The sequence below is a fragment of the Oncorhynchus nerka genome, linkage group LG14 (assembly GCF_034236695.1).
Source record: "Oncorhynchus nerka isolate Pitt River linkage group LG14, Oner_Uvic_2.0, whole genome shotgun sequence".
Lineage (NCBI taxonomy): Eukaryota > Metazoa > Chordata > Actinopteri > Salmoniformes > Salmonidae > Oncorhynchus > Oncorhynchus nerka.
This window is the reverse complement of record NC_088409.1, coordinates 37,056,931-37,076,089: the sequence shown is the minus strand read 5'-3', so window position 1 is coordinate 37,076,089 and position 19,159 is coordinate 37,056,931. Positions and strand designations below refer to the sequence as shown.

Here is a 19,159-nt window from a genome sequence, read left to right as displayed (position 1 = left end):
GCATTCCAGAGGGACATCAGAGACTGCAATGTTCTCTGCTTCACGGAAACATGGCTTACTGGGAAGACGCTATCCGATGCGGTGCAGCCAACGGGTTTCTCCACGCATCGCGCCGACAGAAACAAACATCTTTCTGGTAAGAAGAGCGGCGGGGCGTATGCCTCATGACTAACGAGACATGGTGTGATGAAGGAAACATACAGGAACTCAAATCCTTCTGTTCACCTGATTTAGAATTCCTCACAATCAAATGTAGACCGCATTATCTTCCAAGAGAATTCTCTTCGATTATAATCACAGCCGTATATATCCCCCCCAAGCAGACACATCGATGGCTCTGAACGAACTTTATTTAACTCTTTGCAAACTGGAAACCATTTATCCGGAGGCTGCATTCATTGTAGCTGGGGATTTTAACAAAGCTAATCTGAAAACAAGACTCCCTAAATTTTATCAGCATATCGATTGCGCAACCAGGGGTGGTAAAACCTTGGATCATTGTTACTCTAACTTCCGCGACGCATATAAGGCCCTGCCCCGCCCCCCTTTCGGAAAAGCTGACCACGACTCCATTTTGCTGATCCCTGCCTACAGGCAGAAACTTAAACAAGAGGCTCCCACGCTGAGGTCTGTCCAACGCTGGTCAGACCAAGCTGACTCCACACTCCAAGACTGCTTCCATCACGTGGACTGGGACATGTTTCGTATTGCGTCAGATGAAAATATTGACGAATACGCTGATTCGGTGTGCGAGTTCATTAGAACGTGCGTCGAAGATGTCGTTCCCATAGCAACGATAAAAACATTCCCAAACCAGAAACCGTGGATTGATGGCAGCATTCGCGTGAAACTGAAAGCGCGAACCACTGCTTTTAATCAGGGCAAGGTGTCTGGTAACATGTCCGAATATAAACAATGCAGCTATTCCCTCCGCAAGGCTATTAAACAAGCTAAGCGTCAGTACAGGGACAAAGTGGAATCTCAATTCAATGGCTCAGACACAAGAGGCATGTGGCAGGGTCTACAGTCAATCACGGACTACAAGAAGAAACCCAGCCCAGTCACGGACCAGGATGTCTTGCTCCCAGGCAGACTAAATAACTTTTGCCCGCTTTGAGGACAATACAGTGCCACTGACACGGCCTGCAACGAAAACATGCGGTCTCTCCTTCACTGCAGCCGAGGTGAGTAAGACATTTAAACGTGTTAACCCTCGCAAGGCTGCAGGCCCAGACGGCATCCCCAGCCGCGCCCTCAGAGCATGCGCAGACCAGCTGGCCGGTGTGTTTACGGACATATTCAATCAATCCCTATACCAGTCTGCTGTTCCCACATGCTTCAAGAGGGCCACCATTGTTCCTGTTCCCAAGAAAGCTAAGGTAACTGAGCTAAACGACTACCGCCCCGTAGCACTCACTTCCGTCATCATGAAGTGCTTTGAGAGACTAGTCAAGGACCATATCACCTCCACCCTACCTGACACCCTAGACCCACTCCAATTTGCTTACCGCCCAAATAGGTCCACAGACGATGCAATCTCAACCACACTGCACACTGCCCTAACCCACCTGGACAAGAGGAATACCTATGTGAGAATGCTGTTCATCGACTACAGCTCGGCATTCAACACCATAGTACCCTCCAAGCTCGTCATCAAGCTCGAGACCCTGGGTCTCGACCCCGCCCTGTGCAACTGGGTACTGGACTTCCTGACGGGCCGCCCCCAGGTGGTGAGGGTAGGCAACAACATCTCCTCCCCGCTGATCCTCAACACGGGGGCCCCACAAGGTGCGTTCTGAGCCCTCTCCTGTACTCCCTGTTCACCCACGACTGCGTGGCCACGCACGCCTCCAACTCAATCATCAAGTTTGCGGACGACACAACAGTGGTAGGCTTGATTACCAACAACGACGAGACGGCCTACAGGGAGGAGGTGAGGGCCCTCGGAGTGTGGTGTCAGGAAAATAACCTCACACTCAACGTCAACAAAACTAAGGAGATGATTGTGGACTTCAGGAAACAGCAGAGGGAACACCCCCTATCCACATCGATGGAACAGTAGTGGAGAGGGTAGCAAGTTTTAAGTTCCTCGGCATACACATCACAGACAAACTGAATTGGTCCACTCACACTGACAGCGTCGTGAAGAAGGCGCAGCAGCGCCTCTTCAACCTCAGGAGGCTGAAGAAATTCGGCTTGTCACCAAAAGCACTCACGAACTTCTACAGATGCACAATCGAGAGCATCCTGGCGGGCTGTATCACCGCCTGGTACGGCAACTGCTCCGCCCTCAACCGTAAGGCTCTCAGAGGGTAGTGAGGTCTGCACAACGCATCACCGGGGGCAAACTACCTGCCCTCCAGGACACCTACACCACCCGATGTTACAGGAAGGCCATAAAGATCATCAAGGACATCAACCACCCGAACCACTGCCTGTTCACCCCGCTATCATCATCAGAAGGCGAGGTCAGTACAGGTGCATCAAAGCTGGGACTGAGAGACTGAAAAACAGCTTCTATCTCAAGGCTATCAGACTGTTAAACAGCCACCATTGAGTGGCTGCTGCCAACACACTGTCATTGACATTGACCCAACTCCAGCCACTTTAATAATGGGAATTGATGGGAAATGATGTAAATATATCACTAGCCACTTTAAACAATGCTACCTTATATAATGTTACTTACCCTACATTATTCATCTCATATGCATACGTATATACTGTACTCTACATCATCGACTGCATCCTTATGTAATACATGTATCACTAGCCACTTTGTTTACTTTGTCTACATACTCATCTCATATGTATATACTGTACTCGATACCATCTACTGTATGCTGCTCTGTACCATCACTCACTCATATATCCTTATGTACATATTCTTTATCCCCTTACACTGTGTATAAGACAGTAGTTTTAGAATTGTTAGTTAGATTACTTGTTGGTTATCACTGCATTGTCGGAACTAGAAGCACAAGCATTTCGCTACACTCGCATTAACATCTGCTAACCATGTGTATGTGACAAATAAATTTGATTTGATTTGATTTGATTTGAATCTCAACCATGATTCGGAGACCCAGCTTCATTCGAGTTTGGCCGGGGTAGGCTGTCATTGTAAATAAGAATTTGTTCTTAACTGACTTGCCTAGCTAAATAAAGGTTCAATAAAATAAATATCCCTGTATTATAAACTCCAAAGTCAGTTTGAGACATGTTTCCTGCACACAAATCACATCAGGCTTAGCTGGCATATCCTGCCCATTAGCCAACAGGCTTTGAGCGTTTAAATGTTGCATTAACACCATAACTAAGATACAATAATACATGACTCCAGCCTTGGCTGATTGAGGTCATGTCAAACCTCTTCCCATGTCAGCCCTGTCATCCTCAGATGTCTCCCTTCCACTTCCACTATTAGTGGAATCCTCTCTGCTTTAGACACTACTTTAGCAGTGCTATTGATAGCTCCTGTTTTGAACGTCACCAGCTTTCTCTTATCTATGTATACCACATCTCCACCCACCTGCCCCGTAGTCCCAGATCTAGATCCTCCTACCCATCTTTCCCTTGAACCTGTATTTCCCTGGACCTGGACCAACATCACTGCCTCAGCATATGACACCCTTTGCGCCACTCTCACTTGTTGCACCTCCACTGCCTGTTTCATTGCCTCACACCCACCATATGCCACACTATGAGCATCCTCGCAGCTGCAGCACTTTGATTATACACTTCCCATACTCATGCTCCCCTCCACACCTGGCACAGCTCTTTTTCTCTTTACAGGCTGTGGCCACATGCTCAAACCTCTGTCAGTTATAACATCTTAACTGTTTTGGTACATAAGCCCTCACATAATAAGTCATATATCCTATGGTTACTTTATTTGGCAGTATCCTGTCCTGGAAGTGTAACAGAATAGACAGGCTATCTAGCTTCACTCAATCCCAAGTTGTTTGCAATCTTTGAACATTCACTAGAGCTCCTCCTCTCAAGTTGTCGATTACCTCTTTAATGCTAACACTCACTCCTGTTATCACCTTTAATCATTCCACCTGCTCCACACCACCTTACACTTCTCTATTTGCTTCACTCTGAGAGCTTTTTCCCTCTGCACCATGTCTTTACAGAACACCTACCAGCTCACATCTCTTAACACTTTAGCATTAACAACTTCCCCAATCAACTCTTTTATCACAGCCGTCAACCTTATCGGACTCATCGCCCCCAACTCCCCCTTCCTCCATTAACTTCAGAATAACTTTATGCTCCTCCTCACCTCCATGATCCCCTCGCGACTTAGCCTGCCCTTCCTTCTCAGCACGCTCTACCTCCGAACTTCCACTGGCAATGGAAACTATGTTGCTCTCCTCAAACTTCCTTTTCTTCACCTCCGCCTCCATGGAGTTATCGCTCCCCTTCAAACCCCTACTCTTTTTCTCTCCCACTTTCTTTTTCTCTTTCCTATTCCTCCCATTATTTGTATCGCTATACTATATACTTCCTTCACTTTCTTCTCCATCGCGATCTCCTACCATCTCTGACCCAGTCACAGCACAGCGTTGCCGAACTGCAGCAAAACACTGAGTAAAGTTGGATTGTTTGCTTATTCCCTTTCAGTTGAATTGCAGTGCCACTACACTGATCAAGCCACCAAACAAATGACCAGCCCTCTGTGTCAAACTGATTCTCCTGAGAGAGTTCAGGCTTTGGAATGATGACACCTCAGATAGAATAGCTTACTGGGTCCTGGAGCAATTCTTTAGGAAAGTCATTTTTAGAAGAAATGTACACTTAAAAATAGCATAGTTTTTTAAAAATCTTGCTCAATAAGAAATGCAACGGCCATGACTGAAGTCAAATACGACTTTAATGTGGGTGTCTCTTGTATGTGTGTTCGCACGTGACAAAGGTTTACATATTAACTCTGCCAAAACAGTTAGTCACGCACCCTTCTAGAAAACATGACATATTCTAACAGTGTCTTGAAGTCACCTAGGATAGCTAGTGTAGTGCTAGCCAACTTCCTTCGCCAATTAGCTTCAGCCGGAAGTTGTACACACATGGCAAAGTTGGACTTTGGATAGGCTAGTTAGGGACCATCAATGATTTACAAAAGGGAAAAAGGACTATATTTTCCCAAGGCACACATTTTAGTTGTCTCATTAACTGCTCTCAATATGTGTATATGAGTTTACAATTTATAGTTGGGTTGAGTCATTGAAATTTGGAGCTATTTAAAAAAGATATATTGTCCCATGTACATTGTGTAATTGTAACTATACCTAATGGGTATTACAATTGGGTCACATGCAGCTGCACTCCGAATTGATGATTACTTGAGTGCTGCCAACTGTGGCCAGGATTGAAATAAACCCAACCCAAGGAAAATTATGCTACCCTTCATTCTTTGAAATAAAATATTCTCGTATTTTGGACAAGTTTTGGACAAGACTGACTTTATGACCAGAATGATCCTACTATTTACACTTTGTAATCAATTTGGACACTAAAATACATGTTTTTGACTAATATCGATGCCACATAGGCTCACCCTAGTAAAACTGTAAAACTGCTTCTAAATAGTTAAACTGCTCATAGTTTAGTTTATACTGAACTAAGAGCAGTTAGTATCATGTCCAGCAGAAAGCAGGAATCTCAGACCATAAAAGGGCATGTGTCTCATAGAGATGATGTCATCAGAACAGCCAAGCGTTCTGGGTCTCCACTTAGAGAGAGAGAGAGAGAGAGAGAAGAGAGAGAGAGAGAGGGGGGATATTGTGTGTGTGGCCAAGGAAAAGGCAGGTTGTGTAAGAGTGAGAGAGGACAGAAGCAAAATATTTGAGAAAGACTAGTTTACTAGAGGGAGAAGTGTGAGCTAGAGGAATACAGGTTACAAAGAAAAATAGGAATACAGAAAGGGAGAGAGGGACAGAAACAAGTCATAGCAGCTGCTTCAGACCATCAGAGGACTGAGCCAAAGGGAACAGGAGAGAGTTTCTGCGCCATGGGCAAATCAGGTAAGAATACATGAGATTTAATTGTGTGTGTGTGTGTGTGTGTGTGTGTGTGTGTGTGTGTGTGTGTGTGTGTGTGTGTGTGTGTGTGTGTGTGTGTGTGTGTGTGTGTGTGTGTAATTACAAAAGAGGCTTAGCTCTCAGTTTGTGCCAATGGGCTGTTATCATGCAACAGGAAAAAGGGGTGGATTTTAAAAAGCTGTACATCTTTATTTGACATGGTCTTGTAACGCCTATGCGCTAGGTCAGTTTCTTCTCGTCTGTGGTAAAGATGAAACCACTGTTGAGAGTATCAGAAATAGCTGTGCTAGTGGGGGAATTCCCTATTTGCAAGCTGTGTCTGGTTATGTGAGTGTGTGTGTGTGTGTGTTTTGATATCGATGACAGAACATTTTAGGGGCCAGTTTCCAGAACAACATTATCCTCCATTGAAAGTGGTATTTAGTTTAGGAATAAGCTAAATCTGGGTCAAGGATCCAGCCCCAAGGACTGCAACCACTGATCCTTCACAAGACCGTAACAGAATGTGTATTTCGCTACACCCGCAATAACATCTGCTAAATATGTGTATTTAGCTAATAAAATTGTGTGTGTGTGTGTGTGTGAATCGCCTCATTGTGTGAATGCCAGAGAGAATGGAGATGCGCGAGTAGGGCTGTGATTGGCACCAGGCTGGGGAGAGGGAGGATGTGTCCCCCATTCATTCATACCCTGGTTTTGTCTGTCTAGACTCAGTCAAGCCTGGGAACAGCCATATGTATGGGGCTTATTGGAGATTTACCTCTAAGTTACTGTCTGATTATCTGCAGCCTACCGTTTTATTGAGTTGTATTCATGATTTGAAAGTTTGATTGTATATTAGTGAAAACAAGGGAAACAATAGACGTCATTTTGTTCATGGCATCTTGTTTTATGTGATTCTCTCAGCTTCTAAGCAGTTTTCGGGGGAGGTGTTGCATAGTCATAACGAGTATCGTAGGAAGCACCAGGCGCCCCCTCTGAAGCTGAACAGCAAGCTGAGTAGAGATGCCACTAGGTGGGTCACACAACACATTGGGCCCACCCCACACACACTTATCTATATCCTCCACCCACCACCACCTTTATAACATGGCCAACTACACCAAACCCTTACTTCCTTCCTTCCACTTCACCTAACCCCACCCAAATATCAGCTGTCTTTATCTAACTATTACCACAACTATCTCCACCCTGTAGGTATGCTGAGTCTCTGGCCAGCACACGGATCCTGAAGCACAGTGTTGAGTCCAGTAAGGGGAGCTGTGGCGAGAACCTGGCCTGGGCCTCCTATGACCAACCAGGTACACACACTCTAACCCGATGACTCCTAATGCTATGACCAAACATTTACATAGCTTGCATATGTTTAGTTATGTAAATGGGGACAGATACATTATTCACTGTGTACGGTACAGATAGTAACATTAAAGAGAGCGATCTAGAGTCACTGCAGGGTTAGGGTTTAGTTAGGTCTAAACTATAGACTATCCTGTTCAGTGGCGGCCCAGGCAGGAACAACTGGGGTTCGTTTCCCTGCTCTGTGTTCGGTGTGTTTCAGCAACAAGACCATGACTCAGAGCACAACTATGTCTGTGCACTGACCTGACAGTCTGCTGTGATTCATAAACAGTCTCCTACTGATACATACTATCACTGGGTCATGCTCAGTTCATCTCTCTCTGGACTCCTCTGAAACTGGGGTTCTCAAACCTCTCCGTGTTCTTCTGACCCACCTAAATCTTTGGCAGCTTTTAGAGGGTTAGCACTGTTTCCTTGGAAAGCAGCAGTCTTGGATAATATTTCCTTGCCACTGTTATCTCTGTGGGTTTTGGCCCAAGTTGCTGTTAAACAATAGTGACAAAGGCAACAAACAAGTATAATGTTATGTGATAACCTGTAACCTTTGTCTTCTCTGTGTATAGGGAAGGATGTGGCCGACCGCTGGTATGACGAGGTAAAACAATACAACTTCAACCGCCCCGGCTTCTCCTCTGGCACAGGTGAGACGAACGCGCGCACGCACACACACACACACTCTGACTCGGTGTAGTGCTGCATGCCACAGTGTTGTGTTCACCCAGGCTGGGTTCAGGGTTGGACTGTGTGTCCTCTGTTCTCTGTTCTATAAACGTGACGTTGCCGTTCTGTGACTGTGTAGATCTGGGACTGAGCTCACAAACATGCATGGAACACTGCTGCCTGTGGGGAAATCACAGATCTTTATAGCATTCCCAGTCTTTTCTGTCCTTCCTGTTCTCTTCCTGAAGCCTCCTGCTCAGTGTGACCGACCCTGCAGCGTCAGGATCACTCCTATCAACTCATGTGCTGCTGACAGATAAAGGAGGAGAGGAAAGACAGAGGGGGAGAGATGGGAGTGTGCAATAGAGGGGAAAGAGTATATATGGGGGGACGATAGAGGGGGGGGTGAATATAGGGATCTGCAGCTGTAAATATTTAGAGGAGCAGATGGCTTCCTTCAGTGAAGGTGTTTAGCTTGTCTCTCTTTTCTCTCTCTAACCAGGTCATTTCACAGCAATGGTGTGGAAGGGCAGTAAGAAGCTGGGTGTGGGGAAGGCCAGTGCGCCAGATGGCTCGTCATTCGTGGTAGCCAGGTACTTTCCAGCAGGGAACATCACCAACCAGGGACACTTTGACAACAACGTCCTGCCGCCCAAGGACTGAGGAACATACTGACCCATCACTCTCATCCCCCAGGAGCTGACCATCAAAAGACATTTGCACTTTGACTTGACTTTATATACAGTGGCAAGAAAAAGTATGTGAACCCTTTGGAATTACCTGGATTTCTGCATAAATTGGTCATCAAATTTGATCTGATCTTCATCTAAGTCACAACAACAGACAAACATAGTGTGGTAAACGAATAACACACAAAGAATTGTATTTTTCTTGTCTATATTGAATACATAATTTAAACATTCACAGTGTATGTTGAAAAAAGTATGTGAACCTCTAGGCTAATGTCTTCTCCAAAAGATCATTGGTGTCAGTAGTCAGCTATCCTGGAGTCCAATCTATGAGACGAGATTGGAGATGTTGGTTAGAGCTGCCTTGCCCTATTAAAAACACACGCAAATTTGAGTTTGCTTCTCACAAGAAGCATTGCCTGATGTGAACCATGCCTCGAACAAAAGAGATTAAGAATTGTTAACTTGCATAAAGCTGTAAAGGGTTACAAAAGTATCTCTAAAATCCTCGATGTTCATCAGTCCACAGTAAGACAAATTGTCTATAAATGGAGAAAGTTCAGCACTGTTGCTACTCTCCCTAGGAGTGGTCGTCCTGCAAAGATGACTGCAAGAGCACAGCACAGAATGCTCAACATATATAAATCTCTGTAACATAATAACATCTCTGTTACCGAGTCTACGATAGTAAAACACTAAACAAGAATGGTGTTAAGTGGAGAACACCACAGAAGAAGCCACTGCTGTCCAGAAAAACATTGCTGCACATCTGAAGTGCACCTGGATGTTCCAAAATGTTCTGTGGACAGATGAAACTACAGATGAGTTGTTTGGAAGGACACAACACTATGTGTGGAGAAAAAAAGGCACAGTACACCAACATCAAAACCTCATCCCAACTGTAAAGTATGGTGGAGGGAGCATCATGGTTTGGGGCTGCTTTGCTGCCTCAGGGCCTGGACAGCTTGCTATCACCGACGTAAAAATGAAGTCCTAAGTTTATCAAGACATTTTGCAGGAGAATGTTGGGCTATCTGTCCACCAATTGAAGCTCAACAGAAGTTGGGTGATGCAACAGGACAACGACCCAAAACACAGATGTAAATCAACAACAGAATGGATTCAACAGAAGAAAATACGCCTTCTGGAGTGGCCCAGTCAGAGTCCTGACCTCAACCCGATTGAGATGCTGTGGCATGCCCTCGAGAGCAGTTCACACCAGACATCCCAAGAATATTGTTGAAGTGAAACAGTTTTGTAAAAGGAATGGTCCAAATTTCCTCCTGACCGTTGTGCAGGTATGAACCGCAACTACAGAAAACGTTTGGTTGACGTTATTGCTGCCAAAGGAGGGTCAACCAGTTATTAAATCCAAGGGTTCTCATACTTTTTGCACCCTGCACTGTGAATGTTTACACAGTGTGTTCAATAAAGACATGAAAATGTATAATTGTCTGTGTGTTATTAGTTTAAGCAGACTTTGTCTATTGTTGTGACCTAGATGAAGATCAGATCAAATTGTATGAGCAATTTATGCAGAAATCCAGGTATTTCAAAAGGGTTCACATACTTTTTCTTGCCACTGTGTGTGTGTGTGTGTGTGTGTGTGTGTGTGTGTGTGTGTGTGTGTGTGTGTGTGTGTGTGTGTGTGTGTGTGTGTGTGTGTGTGTGTGTGTGTGTGTGCGTGTGCGCGTGTGTGTGTGTGTGTGTGTGTGTGTGTGTGTGTGTGTGTGTGTGTGTGTGTGTGTGTGTGTGTGTGTGTGTGTGTGTGCGTGTGTGCGTGTATGTGTGTGTGCGTGTGTGCGTGTATGACAAAACCACTGTGACTAACAAATGCATAAAATGTATATTATTATGCACACCATTGACCAAACCCAGACCATGGCAGCTGTGCCTTCTGGAGGTTTACCGGCCACCCAACTGCATTTCGACCTACTCATTCCATCGTTAGTGGGGATAGAGATTCACCTGTGATGTTGCTACAGTAATCTACTCACTTAGACATTTCCTGAATGCTTAAACCTTTGGTGACTGGATTGTATTTGTAAGGAAACAGTTGAGTTGAGAGAGCCTATACAAACAATTAGATTCTAATGCTGTAGGATACATAGTAAAATCATTTCTGTTGAATATATATATATATATATATATATATATATATATATATATATATATACACAGTACCAGTCAAAAGTTGACACACCTACTCATTCAAGGGTTTTTATTTATTTTTACTATTTTCTACATTGTCGAATATAGACATCATAACTATGAAATAACACATACAGAATCATGTAGTAACCAAGAAAGTGATAATTAAACAAATCAAAATACATTTTAGATTCTTCAAAGTAGCCACCCTTTGCCTTGATGACACCTTTGCACTCTTGGCATTCTCTCAACCAGCTTCACCTGGAATACTTTTCCAACAGTCTTGAAGGAGTTTCCACATATGCTGATCACTTGTTGGCTACTTTTCCTTCACTCTGCAGTTCAACTCATCCCAAACCATCTCAATTGGGTTGAGGTCAGGTGATTGTGGAGGCCAGGTTATCTGACATGGCACTCATCACTCTCCTTCTTGGTCAAATAGCCCTTGCACAGCCTGGAAGTGTGGTGAGTTATTGTCCTGTGGGGAAAAAAACGATAGTCCCACAAAGCGCAAACCAGATGGGATGGTGTATCACTGCAGAATGCTGTGGTAGCTATGCTAGTTAAGTGTGCCTTGAATTCTAAATAAATCACTGACAGTGTCACCAGCAAAGCACCATCACACCACCTCCTTCATGATTCACGGTGGGAACCATACAAGCAGAGATCATCCGTTCACCTACTCTGCGTCTCAGAAAGACACGGCAGTTGGAACCAAAAATCTCAACTTTGGACTCATCAGACCAAAGGACAGATTTCCACCAGTCTCATGTCCATTGCTAGTGTTTCTTGGCCCAACCAAGTCTCTTCTTCTTATTGGTGCCCTTTAGTAGTGGTTTCTTTGCAACAATTCGACCATGAAGTCCTGATTCACACAGTCTCCTCTGAACAGTTGATGTTGAGTTATGTCTGTTACTTGAACTGTGTGAAGCATTTATTTGGGCTGTGATTTCTGAGGCTGATAACTCTAATGAACTTATCCTCTGCAGCAGAGGTAACTCTGGGTCTCCCTTTCCTGTGGCGGTCCTCATGAGAGCCAGTTTCATCATAGCACTTGATGGTTTTTGCGACTGCACTTGAAGAAACTTTCAAAGTTCTTGAAATGTTCCCAATTGACTGACCTTCATGTCTTAAAGTAATGATGGACTGTTGTTTCTCTTTGCTTATTTGAGCTGTTCTTGCCATAATATGGACTTGGTCTTTTACCAAATAGAGCTATCTTCTGTATACCACCCCTAGCTTGTCATAATACAACTGAATGTCTCAAATGCATTTAGGAGGAAAGAAATTCCACAAATTAACTTTTAAGAAGGCACACCTGTTAATTGAAATGCATTCCAGGTGACTACCTCATGAAGCTGTTTGAGAGAATGCCAAGAGTGTGCAAAGCTGTAATCAAGGCAAATATCTCAAATGTAAAATATATTTAGATTTGTATAACACGTTTTTGGTTACTACATGATTCCATATGTGTTATTTCATAGTTTTGATGTCTTCACTATAATTCTACAATGTAAAATAGTACAAATAAAGAAAAGCACTGGAATGAGTAGGTGTCCAAACTTTTGATTGGTACTGTGTTTATATATACACTAAAGGTTCAAAGTTTGGGGTCACTTAGAAATGTCCTTGTTTTTGAAAGAAAAGCAAAAGTTCTGTCCATTTAAAATAACAAAATGTATCAGAAATACAGTGTAGACATTGTTAATGTCGTAAATGACTACTGTAGCTAGAAACGGCTGATTTTTAATGGAATATCTGCATAGACGAACAGAGGCCCATTATCAGCAACCATGACTCCTGTGTTCCAATGGCAAATTGTGCAGAACAGTGCAAACTGGCTCTAACCAGAATAGAAAGAGGAGTGGGATGCCTCGGTGCACAACTGAGCAAGAGGACAAGTACATTAGTGTGCCTAGTTTGAGAAACAGACGGCTCACAAGTCTTCAACTGGCAGCTTCATCAAATAGTACCCGTGAAGGGAGTAGTACATAGCATTGTACGAGATCTTCAGCTTCTTGACAATTTCTCGCATGGAATAGCCTTCATTTCTCAGAACAAGAATAGACTGACGAGTTTCAGAAAAAAGGATTTGTTTCTGGCCATTTTGAGCCAGTAATCGAACCCACAAATGCTGATGCTCCAGATACTCAACTAGTCTAACGGACAGTTTTATTGCTTATTTAATCAGAACAACAGTTTTCAGCTGTACTAACATAATTTCTAAATGTTATTCTAATGATCAATTAGCCTTTTAAAATGATAAACTTGGATTAGCTAACACAACGTGCCATTGGAACACAGGAGTGATCATTGCTGATAATGGACCTCTGTACGCCTATGTAGATGTTCCCTTAAAAATCATCCGTTTCCACCTACAATAGTAATTTACAACTTTAACAATGTCTACACTGTATTGCTGATCAGTTTTATGTAATTTTAATGGACAAAAAATGTGCTTTTCTTTCAAAAACAAGGACATTTCTAAGTGACCCCAAACTTTTGAACGGTAGTGTATATACGTACGGTATATATAATGTTTAACTCATGGTGGGCATGTTTTTGTGAGTTTGATTTAAATTGACCTGTTTTATGAACTGAACACTTGTTTGACTGTATGTTTTGTATTCTGTTTTGTATTTTAAGTTTGATATTTTAACCAGTTTTATGTAATAAATGTGACTGCTTGTAAAATGCCCCATTTTCACTATACAGTTGAAGTCAGAAGTTTACATACACCTTAGCCAAATACATTTATATTTAGTTTTTCCACAATTCCTGACATTTAATCCTAGTAAAAAGTCCCTGTCTTAGGTCAGTTAGGATGACCACTTTATTTTAAGAATGTGAAATGTCAGAATAATAGTACAGAGAATGATTTATTTCAGCATTTATTTATTTCATCACATTCCCAGTGGGTCAGAAGTTTACATACACTCAGTTAGTATTTGGTAACGTTGCCTTTAAATTGTTTAACTTGAGTCAAATGTTTCTGGTAGCCTTCCACAAGCTTCCCACAATAAGTTGGGTGAATTTTGGCCCATTCCACCTGACAGAATGGTGTAACTGAATTAGGTTTGTGGGCCTTCTTGCTCGCATATGCTTTTTCAGTTCTGCCCACACATTTTCTATATGATTGAGGTCAGGGCTTTGTGGTGGCCACTCCAATACCTTGAAAAGTTGTCCTTAAGCCATTTTGCCACAACTTTGGAAGTATGCTTGTGGTCATCGTCCATTTGGAAGACCCATGCGACCAAGCTTTAACTTCCTGACTGATGTCTTGAGATGTTGCTTCAATATATCTACATCATTTTCCTACCTCATGATGCCATCTATTTTGTGAAGTGCACCAGTCCCACCCTCTCTTCGGCTTGTAAGCATCCCCCATTTTCCTCCAAACATAACGATGGTCATTATGGCCAAACAGTTCTATTTTTGTTTCATTGGACCAGAGGACATTTCTCCAAAAAGTACGACCTTTGTCCACATATGCAGTTGCAAAACGTAGTCTGGATTTTTATGGCGGTTTTGGAGCAGTGGTTTCTTCCTTGCTTGAGCGACCTTTCAGGTTATGTCGATATAGGACTCGTTTTATTGTGGATAAAGATACATTTGTACCTGTTTCCTCCAGCATCTTCACAAGGTCCTTTGCTGTTGTTCTGGGATTGATTTGCACTTTTCACACCAAAGTAAGCTCATCCCTAGGAGACAGAATGCGTTTCCTTCTTGAGCGGTATGACGGCTGTGTGGTCCCATGGTGTTTATACTTGCGTACTATTCTTTGTACAGATGAACATGGCACCTTCAGGCATTTGGAAATTGGTCCCAAGGATGAACCCGACTTGTGGAGGTCTACAATTCTTTTTCTGAGGTCTTGGCTGATTTAATTTGATTTTCCCATGATGTCAAGCAAAGAGGTGCTGTGTTTGAAGATAGGCCTTGAAATACATCCACAGGTACACCTCCAATTCACTCAAATGGTGTAAATTAGCCTATCAGAAGCTTCTAAAGCCATGACACTTTTGGGAATTTTCCAAGCTGTTTAAAGGCACAGTCAACTTAGTGTATGTAAACTTCTGACCCACTGGAATTGTGACACAGTTAATTATAAGTGAAATCATCTGTCTGTAAACAATTGTTAGAAAAATGACTTGTGTCATGCACAAAGTAGATGTCCTTCCAACTTGCCAAAACTGTAGTTTGTTGATAAGAAATGTATGGAGTGGCTCTAAAATGAGTTTTGTCCACTCCAACCTAAGTGTATGTAAACTTCAGACTTCAACTGTATACACTGGACATGACGTGAAGTATTAGGGTGGTTAACAGTATCGCCCACTAGTGTAGTTATAACAGACTGTTTATTAGCAGGTAAGGAGAATGCAACATAGCAGCGATACAGATGTGACTGTGGCATTTATGCTTGGTGGGGGTCCTCTCACATTGTCAGTTCCTGTGGGAGAGAAGAAAGAGGGAGACAATTACTTTGGGTTGGATGCGTGCCGAACATATATTGTCAAGCTTTTTTTTCAAAACCTGTTGAAAAAGCACAGTTGCAATCATCAGCAGGTCATAACAACAACTGTAGGCCCAAAGTGGACATAGTGTGTTACAACAGATTCCTTCCTTCATCACTCCCTCCTCACCATGATAGCGTTAACGATGTCGTTGGTGTTGTGTCTGAGGGCGTGGACAGCTTTAGAACGGGACACGTTAGCCTGGGCCATCACCAGCTCTATATCCCTCTGCTCCAAACCTCCCTCGTCCACCTGACAGAGAGAGGTCAAAGTCAGTTGCACTACTTCTGAACATGAAAAACAATGCTACAGTTCTTATTAGCCATCAGGCTAACAACAGTAGAGCAGTGGTGTAAAGTATTTAAGCAAACTAGACGGCACCATTTTCTTGTTTTGTTTAACTTACGGATAGCCAGGGGCACGCTCCAACACTCAGATATAATTTACAAACAAAGCATGTGTTTAGTGTGTCCCCCAGATCAGAGGCTGTAGGGATGACCGGGATGTTTTTTTGATAAGTATGTGAATTAGACCATTTTCCTGTCCTGCTAAGCATTCAAAATGTAACAAGTATTTTGGGTCTCATGGAAAATGTATGGAGTAAAAAGTACATACTTTTCTTTAGGAATGTAGTGAAGTAAAAGTTGTCAAAAATATAAAGAGTTAAAGTCAAGTATAGATACCCCCAAAAACGACTTAAGTAGTACTTTCAAGTATTGCTACTTAATATAAGTAATTTGAAATGAATTTTACTTAAGTATATTTTAGCAATTACATTTACTTTAGTATATTTAGAACCAAAAACTTTTAGACTTTTACTGAAGCAGGATATTCCTGTGTGACTTTCACTTTTACTTGAGTCTTTTCCTATTAAGGTATCTTTACTTGTACTCAAGTATGACAGTTGGGTACTTTTTCCACCACTGCAGTAAAAATGACTGAAATACAACAACACTAGACAGAATTGTTTCATATTAAGATCTAAAATAACTACTGTACATGAAAGAGTATGAATCGTGTAAAGATTGGTGTTTTTCCTTGACATAATGAGTGAGCATGCGTGTCCGTACCTCCTCCTCCTCGCTCTCTTCCTTGATGGTGAGGCTGGGTGGTGCAGGTGGCGCCAGGGGGGAGGCCTCCACCGGGACCTTAAACTTCTCTGCCGCTGCCTTGTGCACCTGTTGAGACAGGTCCTCTATCTAGGGAGGAAATAGGAAGAGAGAGAGGTCACCTTGGCCTCTGAACACAATGTAGATGAGAGAAAAGAGAGAGAGAGGGGGATAAAAAGAGAGGGGGTAGAGAGAGCAAGAGAGAGAGAGTGCGAGAGAGACCTTGGCCTCACCTTGGCCTCTCCAAAGACGATATAGATGTCTGACGCGGGGCTCTTGAAGACGTCAGGTCTGCTGATGACAAACAAGATGCTCTTCGACTTCCTTATAGTGATCCTGGTCACACCGTGGACCGGCCGCAAACCCAGCTTACCCATGGCCTAAACACACACACACACACTGGTTACACCATGATGCGGCCAAACACACAGAATACACACACATTTGCTCTGTGTTTGATTAGCTGAATCTGCCACATGGAGCAACTCTGTGTTCACATCTCGCCTTGCGGGCCTTCTTCTCACTGCGGCTCTGCTTAGGTCTGTTAATCCCCTCATCAGCAGGAGAGATGGGCTGAGAGAGAGAAGGGAGGACAACACAATCAATACAACACATCAAACCTGAGAACATTCTACAGTAGTTTACCCATATCCAGACTGATAATATGGAACATATCTCTGAAGCTGCGAAGCATTCAGAAAATACAGGCCCACAACACGCATCCTTCTTACCCCCCTACCTAAAGGTAATGACATCAATATGTTATTACATAACACACAGTGAACGCAAGGTTTCCACCCTTGGAGGGAAGGGGACTTCTAGAGTGTTCTCTGCCCACACACGGTAGACTCACCTGGGGTTCTGAGGATCTCAGTGGCACCCCCTCTGGTTCTTCCAACTCTGGCACTGATCCGTCACTCTCCGACTCATTGCAGGAGCCCACTGTGGAACACACGCACTGTTACTCTCAGAGGACGGCATCACATCCTCATTGCTATGGTAACTAATGACTGAGATGTAGATGATGAGGACATGGTGTAGCTCGTTACCACTCTGGTAATGGGACAGCATCATAAAGCTCTACGGCTAACCTAATCACCGATCTCAGAGAAGAAATAGATCACCTCATTAAATAGCAACGACATTTCATCTCTATGCTATGGAACATGCACGTTATAACGTACAATTACATTCTGTACTACTGTGTTTCAACGCATGTAGCATTGTTCATTATGCTGCAGTGCTACCACACATACAGTACACATAAATCCCCAACCATGATTCTATGTACGTATCATCAACCAGGAGGTTAGTTTTAGCCAGATTGACTCAGAGGTTTCAGGTTGACTGACGGTTGCCCTGAAATAACCTCTATTGAAAGATGTGCAATAACAGTATTCCTCCTGGATAAAATTATCCTCTCTCTGAGTATTTCTCCTCCATTATTCAGTAGCTGCAGCAGTGTTCTGTGGTCGACGGGGTATTATTGAGAAGCCTTCCTAGAATCTGAAGTATGTCCTTCATCAGGACCATAGCAGGGCCACTAGACATACTCAGAGACATCTGTGTGTGTGAGGAAGGTCATATGTGGAGTTACTTCTCAGAATCACTTTCTCAAGGAGACAGAGAGAAACAGACAGACATAGAGAGAGATTTGGATTTGGAGAGCACGTACAGTTGTATTTGAAGGACAGGTCCAGCTCCTGTGAATCCTTGTGGCTGATTGGACAGTCTGTCTGTCTCTCAGTTGTTTGGCAGGAGGAGTGAAGCAGTATCTCTCGCTGATTGGAGGAGCCAGACTCTTTATGAGAAGGGTTTCCCACAATCCCCCTGGGCTGAGTCATGTGATGTCGTAGAGGAACAGCAGTGGCATCATCATCACTGTCTGTATCCATCCCATCTGCAACAAAATCCAAGTTCACACAGGTTGGACTCATTCATGATTCACTGATTCTTGATTACCAAAAAGGGAAAATTAAATCACCCCACACCCCTATCTCTCCTGAGTGTAACTCACCTCTGTCTTGTGGGCTTTGTGACTGACCTGTCTTGACCTGTCTGTTGGGCTTGGTGAGGAGGTTTGGTTGGGGTTGGACCTGCCGTGGCAGAGATTCCTGGGTGGGCTGGGTAAAGCTGGGGGTTGAGGCCAGGGCTGACGTGGGTGGAGATGGAAATGAGGAGGGGTTAGGGGACATAGGGACACTTTCGGTGGGTATAGGGGGGTGCTTAGGGGTAGTAGAAAGGGTTGCAGAGGCTGCCTGAACATTGATTGATTGAGGCTGGGTGTCTAGCAGTGGGGTGACGAGAGGCTGGGACTCCTGTATGGGGGTGGGGAGGTCCTCATCTGGCGGCATCGCGAAGGAACTGGGTGGAGGAGAGGAGGAGAGAGTAGAGGGGGAGAGAGGAGGAGGAGAGGAGGAGGGAAGAGGTGGGGGAGATGAGGAAAGAGGAGAGAATGAGAGGTGAGGAGGAGAGGAGGAGGGAAGAGGTGGAGGAGAAGAGGACCTATTCTGTTCTGTAGGGGAGGCATGGCCACTCCCCACATTGTTATCGTTGATATCCTTCCTGCTTTCTGTCTGGCAGCCAGGCAGCGGCCTGTTATCAAGCATTATCTGGTGCACTTCCGTGTT

At 43.7% G+C, this 19,159-nt stretch overlaps 2 protein-coding genes across 2 annotated transcripts; one reads left to right on the top strand and one right to left on the bottom strand.

The window, feature by feature from the left end:
* Positions 1-5,750: 5,750 nt before the first annotated feature.
* Positions 5,751-15,099, top strand: LOC115142036 (Golgi-associated plant pathogenesis-related protein 1-like). Its single transcript, XM_029681512.2, has 5 exons — positions 5,751-6,029; positions 6,954-7,062; positions 7,245-7,348; positions 7,970-8,047; positions 8,569-15,099. The coding sequence occupies exons 1-5, from the start codon at positions 6,017-6,019 to the stop codon at positions 8,727-8,729; spliced, it is 465 nt and encodes a 154-aa protein (XP_029537372.1). The 5' UTR covers positions 5,751-6,016; the 3' UTR covers positions 8,730-15,099.
* A 146-nt stretch (positions 15,100-15,245) lies between these two features.
* LOC115140961 (nascent polypeptide-associated complex subunit alpha, muscle-specific form-like) lies at positions 15,246-19,138 on the bottom strand. Its single transcript, XM_065000023.1, has 8 exons — positions 18,547-19,138; positions 18,205-18,429; positions 17,383-17,471; positions 17,034-17,102; positions 16,763-16,909; positions 16,491-16,619; positions 15,550-15,672; positions 15,246-15,356 (listed from the first exon to the last, which is right to left on the bottom strand). Exons 1-8 carry the CDS (start codon positions 19,136-19,138, stop codon positions 15,342-15,344), a joined length of 1,389 nt encoding a protein of 462 aa, XP_064856095.1. The 3' UTR covers positions 15,246-15,341.
* Between the last annotated feature and the right edge of the window lie 21 nt (positions 19,139-19,159).